A 12,622-nucleotide genomic window follows, 5' to 3' on the forward strand; every position below is an offset into this window, starting at 1 on the left:
CTTTATTTCAGATTTCTGGCTTACAGGCTGAAAATGAAGCAGAGAGAAAAAAGATCAACTTTGCAGTTTCATCAGATTCAGATCAAAACTCCATGGAGCCACTAAATGCAGCTTAGTTTTCATTTGATCCTCATTGGTCCACAGAGACAAACAATATCAGACACTAAATGACAGACATGATCAGATAAACAGGATCAACATCTCTAAGGTCAGAGTTCATCATCAGGATCCAGTCAGAGTCTCTTTAAAGTCAAACTGCTGCAGCTTCAACCTCTGGATCATCAGGACAGCTCAGCTTCTCTCCTCCACTAAGATCATCAGGACCTCCACTCCCTGCAGAGAGAAGAAGGAGCAACAGAGGAGATCAGTGAGTGTTTCAGCCTCTGGAAGCTGAACATGAACATCTGTTCCTGAAACATCAGCTGACTAAGAAACATGGAGGCTGTCCCTGAACACATCTGGATGAAACTAGTGAGAGAAGGACACATGTCCAGATGTGCTGAGTGGACTTCAGCAGAGCTTGTGCTCTGTAGAAAGACCACATGGTGACTAAATGGAATGATGGGCTGTGAAATCAGTGATTTGCAGGCTGCAGTCAGACTGATCTCAGAGCTGTGACTAAGATGAAACTGATCAGCTGTTTGCTGTTGAAATGAGAGAACAAAGAGTCTGAGATCAGATCTGATGCTCCACAGCTTGATGAATGAGGACCACTGTCTCTAGACATGGTGGAAGGCTGTCAGCTGGAAGACATGAACACAACAACAACAGTCATCTTCACATGGACACAAAGACAGGAAGACAACAAGCTGCTGGCTCCTCTGATTGGCTCATTGTTGTCTTTGTGTCCAATCAGGAAGCCTGTCACCATTCTCCTCCCACTGAGAAGCTGCAGCTTTACTGGAAACACTGGATCTTTGCTTTGGTACCAACTGGGTTCAGAACAGTTCTGCTGACAGCAGCTGGACTCACTCCAACCATCTACTTACAGAGTTTTCAGTTTGTAGTCTGGACTCTTTACAAGATCCTGCAGCTGCTGAACATCTGACTCCTTCAGGTTGTTCTCTCTCAGGTCCAGGTATGTCAGATGGGACGGGTTGGACTTCAGCGCCGTTACCAGATGTTTACAGCTGATCTTTGACAAACTGCAGCCATACAATCTGAATAAAGAATGAAAGATGTGAGCTGAAGCCACCAGGATGCAGGTTCTAACAGTCCAACAGAACCAGTTAAAGAACTCTCATTAATATTAATGACAACAAGCTGCTGCTTCAATAAAGACCTGCTGACTTCAGCTCTTCAACAATCAACAATATCAGAACTTTCAACAGTTAAAACTTGTTTAGCAGTTTTTACAGTCCTGGCTCTCATTTAGAAACTTTGTGTGGAATCCGTACTAAAAGTGAACGCCAAGAAAAAGAAAATGGAGTATGGTAAAAATATTCAGATGAATCAAACCATGCTCAGACACAGCAGCAGCCATTTTCCTTTCTAGATCCCAGCTGTAGCGATACATTTGGTACCAGGTTCTGGCTCAGGTTCTGCCCTCTACACGCCAAGATTCAAGCAGAAACGCTCGATGCAAAGCACCTCATGAATGTTAATGTGTAGAAAATGTGTCAGCTGATCATTTTTTCATCATGGTGACGTGGCAGCCACGGAGAAAAAGCAAAGAAACGTTGGGAAAATTTCCCAGAGAGGCGTTTATTAAATGTGGAAATCAGAGGTAAAAGCTCAGATGTTGTCCACATTAAAACAAGTTGTTAAGAAGCTGTTAGAATAAGTTGTTAAAAAGTAAACCACGCTGTGCTCCGTGTTGAAATTCCCCTGTGGCTGTGGGTTCAGATCCACATTCAGAGGAGAGAGGCCCCCCCCCCCTAAAAAGGTGAGCACTGCCTGGGTGTGAGCAGAAAGCCTCCTTCTCTGCTCTCTGGGGGGTGGAGAGCTGCCTTTCACCTCCTCACAGGGAGGTGGAGCCACTTTCCCCTGTGGGGAACAGCACAATGCATGCTGGGAGTCAGAAGCAGGATATTGGCCAGTCCTCATTATTGGCCAGGAAATCTTTGATCCCTGAAAGCGCGTTTCCTCAATTCTCCATCTGCACGGTCTTCCAGCAGTGCCAATGCATCCAGCCAGCAGCATTACGCACGAGTGTGTTTGACTGTTTGCAGCAATTAAAGTGATTGCTGCTCACCTGGTCACAATAATCTGTGGAACACGTCACCCTGGTGATGATTGGAGAGAGGAATGTGAAGGTAGAAAACCCAGAGAAGATGTTAGCAGACTTTGATTTAAGATTTAAGATGGCTTATGGGCATTTAGATTTATCTGAAATGTCCCAGATGGATTTAAGAGTCACCAGCAGCAGAATGAATAATACTGAGGTTTTAATGCTTCTGATCAAGATGATCTCTGATTAAAGTCTGATATGGAGTGAAAGTGAACGTCTGAGAGGAATCCTCATGCAGGTTGGCTGTAATTCACCACTTCACCATCTGCGTCTCCAGTTTCCCCGTCTCCAAAATGAGCGTACGCCTGGGTCAGAGCTGGCATGAGGACCACACATTTTCCCCTAAGTTCATTTTTAGAGATCCTAACTTCTGGTGGAAAGTGGCGTACGCACATTTCAGCTCCATTTAGTGTCAGCAAGCTTTCTAAATGACAGCCCTGCTGACTTCAGCTCTTCACCTCTGTCAGCTCCACCAGCAGCTCCATCAATACAAACTCAGCTTCTGCAGCCAAATTATTCAAGTTTCACAGAAAACAAACAAGTCAGCAGCAACTGTGGAGCAAATATGAACAAATGGAGATTAATGCAGATAAATGAACTATTTTAATGATTCCACAGCCATAAAAACATGATGTGATGGAGAATATTTCATGTAAACTGACTTTAGGAGCTGAAGCTCCCAGAAGCAGAACCTGCTACTGTGACATGTTGTGTCTGAGTGTTTTAGTCAGTAAAATCCTTGCAGAGCTTCTAAAAGTGCTGAAGCATCAATCAGGGATTATAGATTTGTTCCTGTCACACAGATTCCAGGAGCTGAAATTGACTTTTCTAAACTGGCTTGAATCCCCTCTGAGCCGCTTCACATGAGGGGCATTTCTACACACTGGGGGTCCCAATGCTGTCCGCTTCTGACCTGAGATCAGGGCTCAGACTCAGTTACACAGAGAGACAACATTAAAAACTGGCTCCAAGTCCAGGAACAAACTCAGCAAAGATTTATTACAATACAAGATCTGAACTTTGCTTTTCAGCTCAATTACATCCACTTATTCAATTATTTTAACATCATCCTGTAGAAAATGGAGAAAAACTGACCTGATGAAGGTTTAAAGAGATTAAAAACCTTCAAATAAATGAAACATCAGCATTTTATTTCTTCTCTCTTCCTCTTCCTCAGTTCTGGATAAAAGCTGCAACTCTAAACTGAAATTCAGCTCATTGTTTCATGTTTTCTGCTGATTATTGAATAAATGCTGACAGGAAGTTAGAAAAAGAAAGAAACTTTAAGTGGAGCAAAGCAGTGAAGAAGAAAGCAGACTTTACCATGAAGATCCTCAGTGTGGATCAGTAGAATATCAGCCAGATGTCTGCAGTTTAGTGTCAACACAACTTTCACATCACAGATATCAGAACTAAAACATGGAGTCTGACCTCAGTGTCTGTAGTTTGCAGAGGGGAGTCTGGAGGAAACCACAGAGCTCCTTCACTCCACCATCTTTCAGGTCGTTTCTGCTCAGGTCCAGTTCTGTCAGATGGGACGGGTTGGACTTCAGGGCAGAGACCAGATGTTTACAGCTGATCTCTGACAAACTGCAGCTCCTCAATCTGAATAAAGAATGAAAGATGTGAGCTGAAGCCACCAGGATGCAGGTTAAAACTGAAACATGAACAAATAAATGATCAAATGTAGAAAATGAATGTCCCTGAATGTAAAAGTGCCAGAAACATGATGAACTGATGTCTGATATGTGATCCAGTAGAACTGATTTAAAGAGTTAAAGCCAGCAGAACCAGAACATGTTATCATGACGTGTGAAGGTCCAGATCAAGGTGTGGTTCTCAGCAGTGGCGGCTGCTGATGAAGATGTTCTGGGCTTAGGGTTGGGGGGGGGGGGGCACTAGAGCTTGGAGATTAGCAGCCAACAATAAACTCTCCTTGAACATAAATCCATCCATGATCACTTGCTGCTGCTGGATATTTAAGTCTGATGGCTCTGGCGTCTGTTTAAAATGCTGCTGTCTTCTAGTCTGGCTCAGGGTTCTGCTAGAACAGTGGTTCTCAGAGCCACAATGTTCTAAACATGGATCATTTAACAGAGTTTCAGCTCACATTGTTCTGGATTCATCTTCAAGCTAAAGCAGCAGCCTTGGCGCTTTATGCCGCTGCTGTGAGCCTGTTGTGGGTGTGGATCAGAAGCTGCTGGTCCCGCAGCAGATGAGGAGCAAAATGCTGAGTCAGCTTCAGCACCTTTATGTGGAGAGACATGTGGTGTGGCCACTTCTCTGCCACTACCTGGGACAGACACCTTCCTCCCAGCCTGACAGCGTCTGTGAACACCGGGACGTGTGACTCTGGTCTGCTGAGGGCAACTCCCTCTGACACAGTGGGGGGGTTTCCCCAGTGGGCCAGGTGGGCTCCCACTGACGGAGGGACTGCAGTCATCCTCTGCCTCTTCTGGCCACAGGGTCTCTGCGCAGGCGGGTGAAGCATCTCTGCAGGCAGGCGCCTCCTATGAAGCAGAGCCAGCGGAAGCAGCAGGTGGGCCGCTGACGTCATCCCCAGCAGCCGCATGACGGACAGAGCTGTCACTGTGTGGAGGTGTGACCCGGCGGAGCAGCGCTGACAGCGTCTGCTCTGGGCTCTCATGGTGGCCCAGTTTAGCTCCTAGCAGCTGGGACGCAGAACACAACCTTTTAGCACTTTATGGAGAACCCAGTTCTGTCAGCTGTGGAGCCAGAGCTCTGGTCTGCACCGCCGCTTCCTCTCTGGACCGAGCCAGCAAGAGCAGGTGGTCCACATAAAAGAGGATTCTCATCCCTGCAGAGCGCAGCGGCATCTGGAGAACGTGCGTGGAACCAGAGAGGAACCCAACGGCAGGTTGTAGTGACAGGGAATCCCCTGGAAGGAGAAGCGCAGATACTTCCTGTGTTTGGGGATGATGGAACATGGAAGTAGTCCTTCAGATCTATGGAGGAGAACCAGTGGTTCTGGAGAACGTTCTCCAGCAGCTGTCTGACTGTCAGCATGTGGACCCGTCTCTCTGTGATCAGAACCAGTAAATAAAGGCAATAGAACCCCGTGGAGAACCCTGGAAATGACGTCTTTATCCAGGAGTTCCTGCAGTTCTGACAGGAGAGCAGCGCTCTGCTCTGGAGACGCTAGAACCGTCTCCATGACTCCTCTGAACCGTGGAGGAGAGAGGAGGTGCAGCGTTCTGCTCTGGAGACGCTAGAACCGTCTCCATGACTCCTCTGAACCGTGGAGGAGAGAGGAGGTGCAACACTCTGCTCTGGAGACGCTAGAACCGCCTCCATGACTCCTCTGAACCGTGGAGGAGCAGAGAGGAAGTGCAGCGCTCTGCTCTGGAGACGCTAGAACCGTCTCCATGACTCCTCTGATCCGTGGAGGAGAGAGGAGGTGCAGCGCTCTGCTCTGGAGACGCTAGAACCGTCTCCATGACTCCTCTGAACTGTGGAGGAGAGAGGAGGTGCAGCGCTCTGCTCTGGAGACGCTAGAACCGTCTCCATGACTCCTCTGAACCGTGGAGGAGCAGAGAGGAAGTGCAGCGCTCTGCTCTGGAGACGCTAGAACCGTCTCCATGACTCCTCTGAACTGTGGAGGAGAGAGGAGGTGCAGCGCTCTGCTCTGGAGACGCTAGAACCGTCTCCATGACTCCTCTGAACCGTGGAGGAGGAGAGAGGAAGTGCAGCGCTCTGCTCTGGAGACGCTAGAACCGTCTCCATGACTCCTCTGAACTGTGGAGGAGAGAGGAGGTGCAGCGCTCTGCTCTGGAGACGCCAGAACCGTCTCCATGACTCCTCTGAACCGTGGAGGAGAGAGGAGGTGCAGCGCTCTGCTCTGGAGATGCCAGAACCGTCTCCATGACTCCTCTGAACCGTGGAGGAGGAGAGAGGAGGTGTAGCGCTCTGCTTTGGAGACGCTAGAACCGTCTCCATGACTCCTCTGAACCGTGGAGGAGGAGAGAGGAGGTGTAGCGCTCTGCTCTGGAGACGCTAGAACCGTCTACATGACTCCTCTGAACCGTGGAGGAGAGAGGAGGTGCAGCCCTCTGCTCTGGAGACGCTAGAACCGTCTCCATGACTCCTCTGATCCGTGGAGGAGCAGAGAGGAAGTGCAGCGCTCTGCTCTGGAGACGCTAGAACCGTCTCCATGACTCCTCTGAACCGTGGAGGAGAGAGGAGGTGCAGCCCTCTGCTCTGGAGACGCTAGAACCGTCTCCATGACTCCTCTGAACCGTGGAGGAGGAGAGAGGAGGTGTAGCGCTCTGCTCTGGAGACGCTAGAACCGTCTACATGACTCCTCTGAACCGTGGAGGAGAGAGGAGGTGCAGCGCTCTGCTCTGGAGACGCTAGAACCGTCTCCATGACTCCTCTGAACTGTGGAGGAGAGAGGAGGTGCAGCGCTCTGCTCTGGAGACGCTAGAACCATCTCCATGACTCCTCTGAACTGTGGAGGAGAGAGGAGGTGCAGCGCTCTGCTCTGGAGACGCTAGAACCGTCTCCATGACTCCTCTGAACTGTGGAGGAGAGAGGAGGTGCAGCGCTCTGCTCTGGAGACGCTAGAGCCGTTTCCATGACTCCTCTGAACCGTGGAGGAGGAGAGAGGAGGTGCAGCGCTCTGCTCTGGAGACGCCAGAACCGTCTCCATGACTCCTCTGAACCGTGGAGGAGAGAGGAGGTGCAGCGCTCTGCTCTGGAGATGCCAGAACCGTCTCCATGACTCCTCTGAACCATGGAGGAGGGGGGGGAGGTGCAGCGCTCTGCTCTGGAGACGCCAGAACCGTCTCCATGACTCCTCTGAACCGTGGAGGAGGAGAGAGGAGGTGTAGCGCTCTGCTCTGGAGACGCTAGAACCGTCTCCATGACTCCTCTGAACCGTGGAGGAGAGAGGAGGTGCAGCCCTCTGCTCTGGAGACGCTAGAACCGTCTCCATGACTCCTCTGAACCGTGGAGGAGAGAGGAGGTGCAGCCCTCTGCTCTGGAGACGCTAGAACCGTCTCCATGACTCCTCTGAACCGTGGAGGAGAGAGGAGGTGCAGCGCTCTGCTCTGGAGACGCTAGAAGCGTCTCCATGTTTCCTCTGAACTGTGGAGGAGTAGAGAGGAGGTGCAGCGCTCTGCTCTGGAGACGCTAGAACCGTCTCCATGACTCCTCTGAACCGTGGAGGAGAGAGGAGGTGCAGCGCTCTGCTCTGGAGACGCTAGAACCGTCTCCATGACTCCTCTGAACCGTGGAGGAGGAGAGAGGAGGTGCAGCGCTCTGCTCTAGAGACGCTACAATCTTCTCCATGACTCCTCTGAACCGTGGAGGAGGAGAGAGGAGGTGCAGCGCTCTGCTCTGGAGACGCTAGAACCGTCTCCATGACTCCTCTGAACCATGGAGGAGGAGAGAGGAGGTGCAGCGCTCTGCTCTGGAGACGCTACAACCTTCTCCATGACTCCTCTGAACCGTGTAGGAGAGAGGAGGTGCAGCGCTCTGCTCTGGAGACGCTAGAACCGTCTCCATGACTCCTCTGAACCGTGGAGGAGGAGAGAGGAGGTGCAGCGCTCTGCTCTAGAGACGCTACAATCTTCTCCATGACTCCTCTGAACCGTGGAGGAGGAGAGAGGAGGTGCAGCGCTCTGCTCTGGAGACGCTACAACCTTCTCCATGACTCCTCTGAACCGTGGAGGAGAGAGGAGGTGCAGCGCTCTGCTCTGGAGACGCCAGAACCGTCTCCATGACTCCTCTGAACCGTGGAGGAGAGAGGAGGTGCAGCGCTCTGCTCTGGAGATGCCAGAACCGTCTCCATGACTCCTCTGAACCGTGGAGGAGAGAGGAGGTGCAGCGCTCTGCTCTGGAGACGCCAGAACCGTCTCCATGACTCCTCTGAACCGTGGAAGAGAGAGAAGGTGCAGCGCTCTGCTCTGGAGATGCTAGAACCGTCTCCATGACTCCTCTGAACCGTGGAGAAGGAGAGAGGAGGTGCAGCGCTCTGCTCTGGAGACGCTAGAACCGTCTCCATGACTCCTCTGAACCGTGGAGGAGGAGAGAGGAGGTGCAGCGCTCTGCTCTGGAGACGCTAGAACCGTCTCCATGACTCCTCTGAACCTTGGAGGAGAGAGGAGGTGCAGCGCTCTGCTCTGGAGACGCTAGAACCGTCTCCATGACTCCTCTGATCCGTGGAGGAGCAGAGAGGAAGTGCAGCGCTCTGCTCTGGAGACGCTAGAACCGTCTCCATGACTCCTCTGAACTGTGGAGGAGAGAGGAGGTGCAGCTCTCTGCTCTGGAGACGCCAGAACCGTCTCCATGACTCCTCTGAACCGTGGAAGAGAGAGGAGGTGCAGTGCTCTGCTCTGGAGAAGCTAGAACCGTCTCCATGACTCCTCTGAACCGTGGAGGAGAGAGGAGGTGCAGCGCTCTGCTCTGGAGACGCCAGAACCGTCTCCATGACTCCTCTGAACCGTGGAGGAGAGAGGAGGTGTAGCGCTCTGCTCTGGAGACGCTAGAACTGTCTCCATGACTCCTCTGAACCGTGGAGAAGGAGAGAGGAGGTGCAGCGCTCTGCTCTGGAGACGCTGGAACCGTCTCCATGACTCCTCTGAACCGTGGAGGAGAGAGGAGGTGCAGCGCTCTGCTCTGGAGACGCTAGAACCGTCTCCATGACTCCTCTGAACCGTGGAGGAGAGAGGAGGTGCAGCGCTCTGCTCTGGAGACGCTAGAACCGTCTACATGACTCCTCTGAACCGTGGAGGAGAGAGGAGGTGCAGCGCTCTGCTCTGGAGACGCTAGAACCGTCTCCATGACTCCTCTGAACCGTGGAGGAGGAGAGATGAGGTGCAGCGCTCTGCTCTAGAGACGCTACAACCTTCTCCATGACTCCTCTGAACCGTGGAGGAGGAGAGAGGAGGTGCAGCGCTCTGCTCTGGAGACGCTACAACCTTCTCCATGACTCCTCTGAACCGTGGAGGAGGAGAGAGGAGGTGCAGCGCTCTGCTCTGGAGATGCCAGAACCGTCTCCATGACTCCTCTGAACCGTGGAGGAGAGAGGAGGTGCAGCCGCTCTGCTCTGGAGACGCTAGAACCGTCTCCATGACTCCTCTGAACCGTGGAGGAGAGAGGAGGTGCAGCGCTCTGCTCTGGAGACGCTAGAACCGTCTCCATGACTCCTCTGAACCGTGGAGGAGAGAGGAGGTGCAGCGCTCTGCTCTGGAGACGCTAGAACCGTCTCCATGACTCCTCGGAACCGTGGAGGAGAGAGGAGGTGCAGCGTGGAGGAGGAGGAGGAGGAGGAGAGAGGAGGAGGAGAGGAGGAGGAGAGGAGAAGGAGAGGAGAAGGAGAGAGGAGGAGGAGAGGAGGAGGAGAGGAGGAGGAGAGGAGAAGGAGAGAGCAGGAGGAGAGGAGGAGGAGAGAGGAGGAGGAAAGGAGAAGGAGAGAGGAGGAGGAGAGAGGGAGGAGAGGGGGAGGGAGGAGAGGAGGAGAGAGGGAGGAGAGAAAAATGAGAGGAGGAGGAGGAGATAAGGAGAGAAAAATGAGAGGAGGAGGAGGAGATGAGGAGAGAGGAAGAGAGAGGGAGTAGAGGAGGAAGAGGAGGAGGAGGGAAGGAGGAGAGAGGAAGAGAGAAGGAAGACAGAAGAATAAGAGAAGGAGAATATAAGGAGGGGAGGAGGAGAGTAGGATGAGGAGGCTGATGGAGGAGCAGAGGGAGGCTGATGGAGGAGCAGAGGGAGGAGGAGGCTGATGGAGGAGGAGGCTGATGGAGGAGGAGGAGGAAGCTGATGGAGGAGGAGGCTGATGGAGGAGGAGGCTGATGGAGGAGGGTCCTGATGGAGGAGGAGGCTGATGGAGGAGCTGATGGAGGACGAGGCTGATGGAGGAGGAGGAGGAAGCTGATGGAGGAGGAGGCTGATGGAGGAGGGTCCTGATGGAGGAGGAGGCTGATGGAGGAGCTGATGGAGGACGAGGCTGAAGGAGGAGGAGGAGGAGGCTGATGGAGGAGCAGAGGGAGAAGCAGGCTGATGGAGGAGGGTCCTGATGGAGGAGGAGGAGGCTGATGGAGGAGGAGGCTGATGGAGGAGCAGAGGGAGGAGGCTGATGGAGGAGGAGGCTGATGAAGGAGGCTGATGGAGGAGCAGAGGGAGGGTCCAGGAGGCGTGGAGCGCCTGAACTCCTGACCTCCTGGCCACGGTGCTCCAAGCAGCCGGCAGACCAGCGAGGGACGTCGGCCCGGAGCGAGGCCTCACCAGGTCCTGAAGCGTCTCTGACTCCTCGGCGTTCTTCTGGATCTTCTCCAGCGCCGATTTAAAGTGAGGAGCCAACAGAGCATCCGGGCTGATGGGGCTCCCAGCACCTCCTTTTTCACATCCTGGGAGGAGGAGGATGGAGGAGAACAGCTGGAGCCAGATGTTCCTCTGGATCATGGTCTGCCAGGCAGAAATGGTCTGCAGACTAATAGAAATGATGATTCTTCAGTTTTTCTTTGCTTTCCTTCTTGGTGCTCAAACTTGTTGGCTTGTTGCTGAACGGTAGCGCTGAGTCCAGAGAGCGTCTGCTGCAGTAGAGCTTTTTACTTTTCAATATTGTGCTGTAGTTTTAATAGCCACACTGCTGGCTCCTGGTTCTGGTTCTGTCTGATTGAGCTGTCAGACTGAAGAGGACGGTTCCTCTCTGAGCCGCACCAACAGAACAGCAGCTTCAGGACAAAGCTGAGCTGCTGGAACCTGCTGGTGCCGTCCATCCAACCATTTTCCACCAGGCTTATCCCTGCTGGGGTCCTGAGGGCTGCTGGTGTCTATCTGCAGCTGTCAGTGGCTGAGAGGCGGGCTTCACCTGGACAGGTAAGCAGCCTATCACAGGACAACACAGAGACAGACAGGACAACCAACCATTCACACACACACTCACACCTAAGGAGGATTTAGAGAGGCCAGTTAAGCTAACAGTCATGTTTTAGGACTGTGGGAGGAAGCCGGAGTACCCAGAGAGAACCCACGCATGCACAGGGAGAACATGCAACCTGCTGGTGCCGTCGCTTTGATTTAGTTTACATTTTCTCTCTTTGTTCTTATCAGACATTCATTTGTTGGATAATGCTGTTTTATTATTGTTATTTTACTGTTTATGTGTATGAATGTGATCCTGGCACTACTCTGGAGGAACAAAGATTAATGTTTCATGTAAAGATGTGACAAAGAAATTAAAAATAAAGCTAAATGATCTGATCTTGTAATCTAAATCTTTCCCAAATAAAATTAAAACATCTCCATCAATAATTCACATCATTTGACTTATTTTCATAATTTTTGTTCTTCAGTCCAAAACATTTTAAGTGTTAAATGTTCAATACTGAAAATATCAAAGAAGAAAATAAATAATTGACAAGGCAAAACATTTGGACAGCAGGTTGTCTGTAAAGAAAAAATGTCAGAACAAAATTATTAATTAAAATAAGTTTTAAAGTAGCAGTGAAGATAAAACCTACTCCAGCGTCTTTACTTTACAGAATGGAGTCTCCAGGATCTCACAGAGATGCTTCATCTCAGAGTTTCCAAAGGTTCCATAATTATAGATGTGATCTATTTCCAGGTCAGTCAGGGAGGGGTTGGACTTCACAGCTGAGGCCACAACTTCACATTCAGTCAGTGAGAGATCACAGCCCACTAGTCTGTGATGAGAGAAAGAATCAGATCAGTTGTAGTTAAATCAGACTAATAAACACTGATAAAGAGACTAAAAGATGATGACTAAACAGTGATGTCATCATCAGATGAACATCTGCTCTTCACATCAATGTCCTGTTTGACCCACACAGAGAATCTCTTCAGTCTCTTCAGGTCTTGGTTCTACTGCAGAGCTGCTGTGTCTCTGCTTTGGTTAAAAGCTTAATTTAATCACAAAGATGAAGAAAGATCATCTAGAGTAAAACAACAGAACTGACTAAATCTATCTGGATGTCCATGGTAGCATTTGGCCGTCTCCTCTATGGAAATTATCACCAGATTATCTCTAGACATATGTGAGTCTAGTGATAATACACTATGGTTGTTTTGGCTTCATCTCACTTCCAAATCATCTCTAACTATACATACAAGTGACGCCTCTTCCTTTTACTGGAAGTGACCAAACTGGGTAAAATTACTGGTAATGTATCAAAAAGAAACCAGGAGGCTCCAGTTTTCATTTAGTAAAGAGAGTCATGACTTAATGTAACAGATAATGGCGTTACGTTACTTCCACTAGAACACAGTGTGTTACTACAACTGCATCAATAAAGCAGCTTTTCTTCACAGCATGCTCTCCGCCAGTGTGCGATTTGCCAAAAAACAGAGCGGGGGGGGGGGGGGGGGGGGGGGATAACTTCAAAAGTTGTATTAATGAATCAAAGTTTTATT

At 50.8% G+C, this 12,622-nt stretch overlaps 1 protein-coding gene across 1 annotated transcript in view; it reads right to left on the reverse strand.

Annotated features, from left to right (window-relative positions):
• Window positions 1–200: 200 nt before the first annotated feature.
• LOC118561614 (NACHT, LRR and PYD domains-containing protein 12-like) overlaps window positions 201–12,622 on the reverse strand; it is a 28,548-nt gene continuing 16,126 nt past the window's right edge. Inside the window, exons 6-9 of the mRNA XM_036133849.1 lie at window positions 11,713–11,895; window positions 3,662–3,835; window positions 990–1,160; window positions 201–333 (exon numbers count right to left, since the gene is read on the reverse strand). Coding sequence (XP_035989742.1) covers window positions 318–333; window positions 990–1,160; window positions 3,662–3,835; window positions 11,713–11,895 — 544 coding nt within the window. The 3' untranslated portion in view covers window positions 201–317. The remainder of the gene's footprint in view (window positions 334–989; window positions 1,161–3,661; window positions 3,836–11,712; window positions 11,896–12,622) is intronic.

This window comes from Fundulus heteroclitus, unplaced genomic scaffold (genome assembly GCF_011125445.2).
Source record: "Fundulus heteroclitus isolate FHET01 unplaced genomic scaffold, MU-UCD_Fhet_4.1 scaffold_68, whole genome shotgun sequence".
In the NCBI taxonomy this organism is placed as follows: domain Eukaryota; kingdom Metazoa; phylum Chordata; class Actinopteri; order Cyprinodontiformes; family Fundulidae; genus Fundulus; species Fundulus heteroclitus.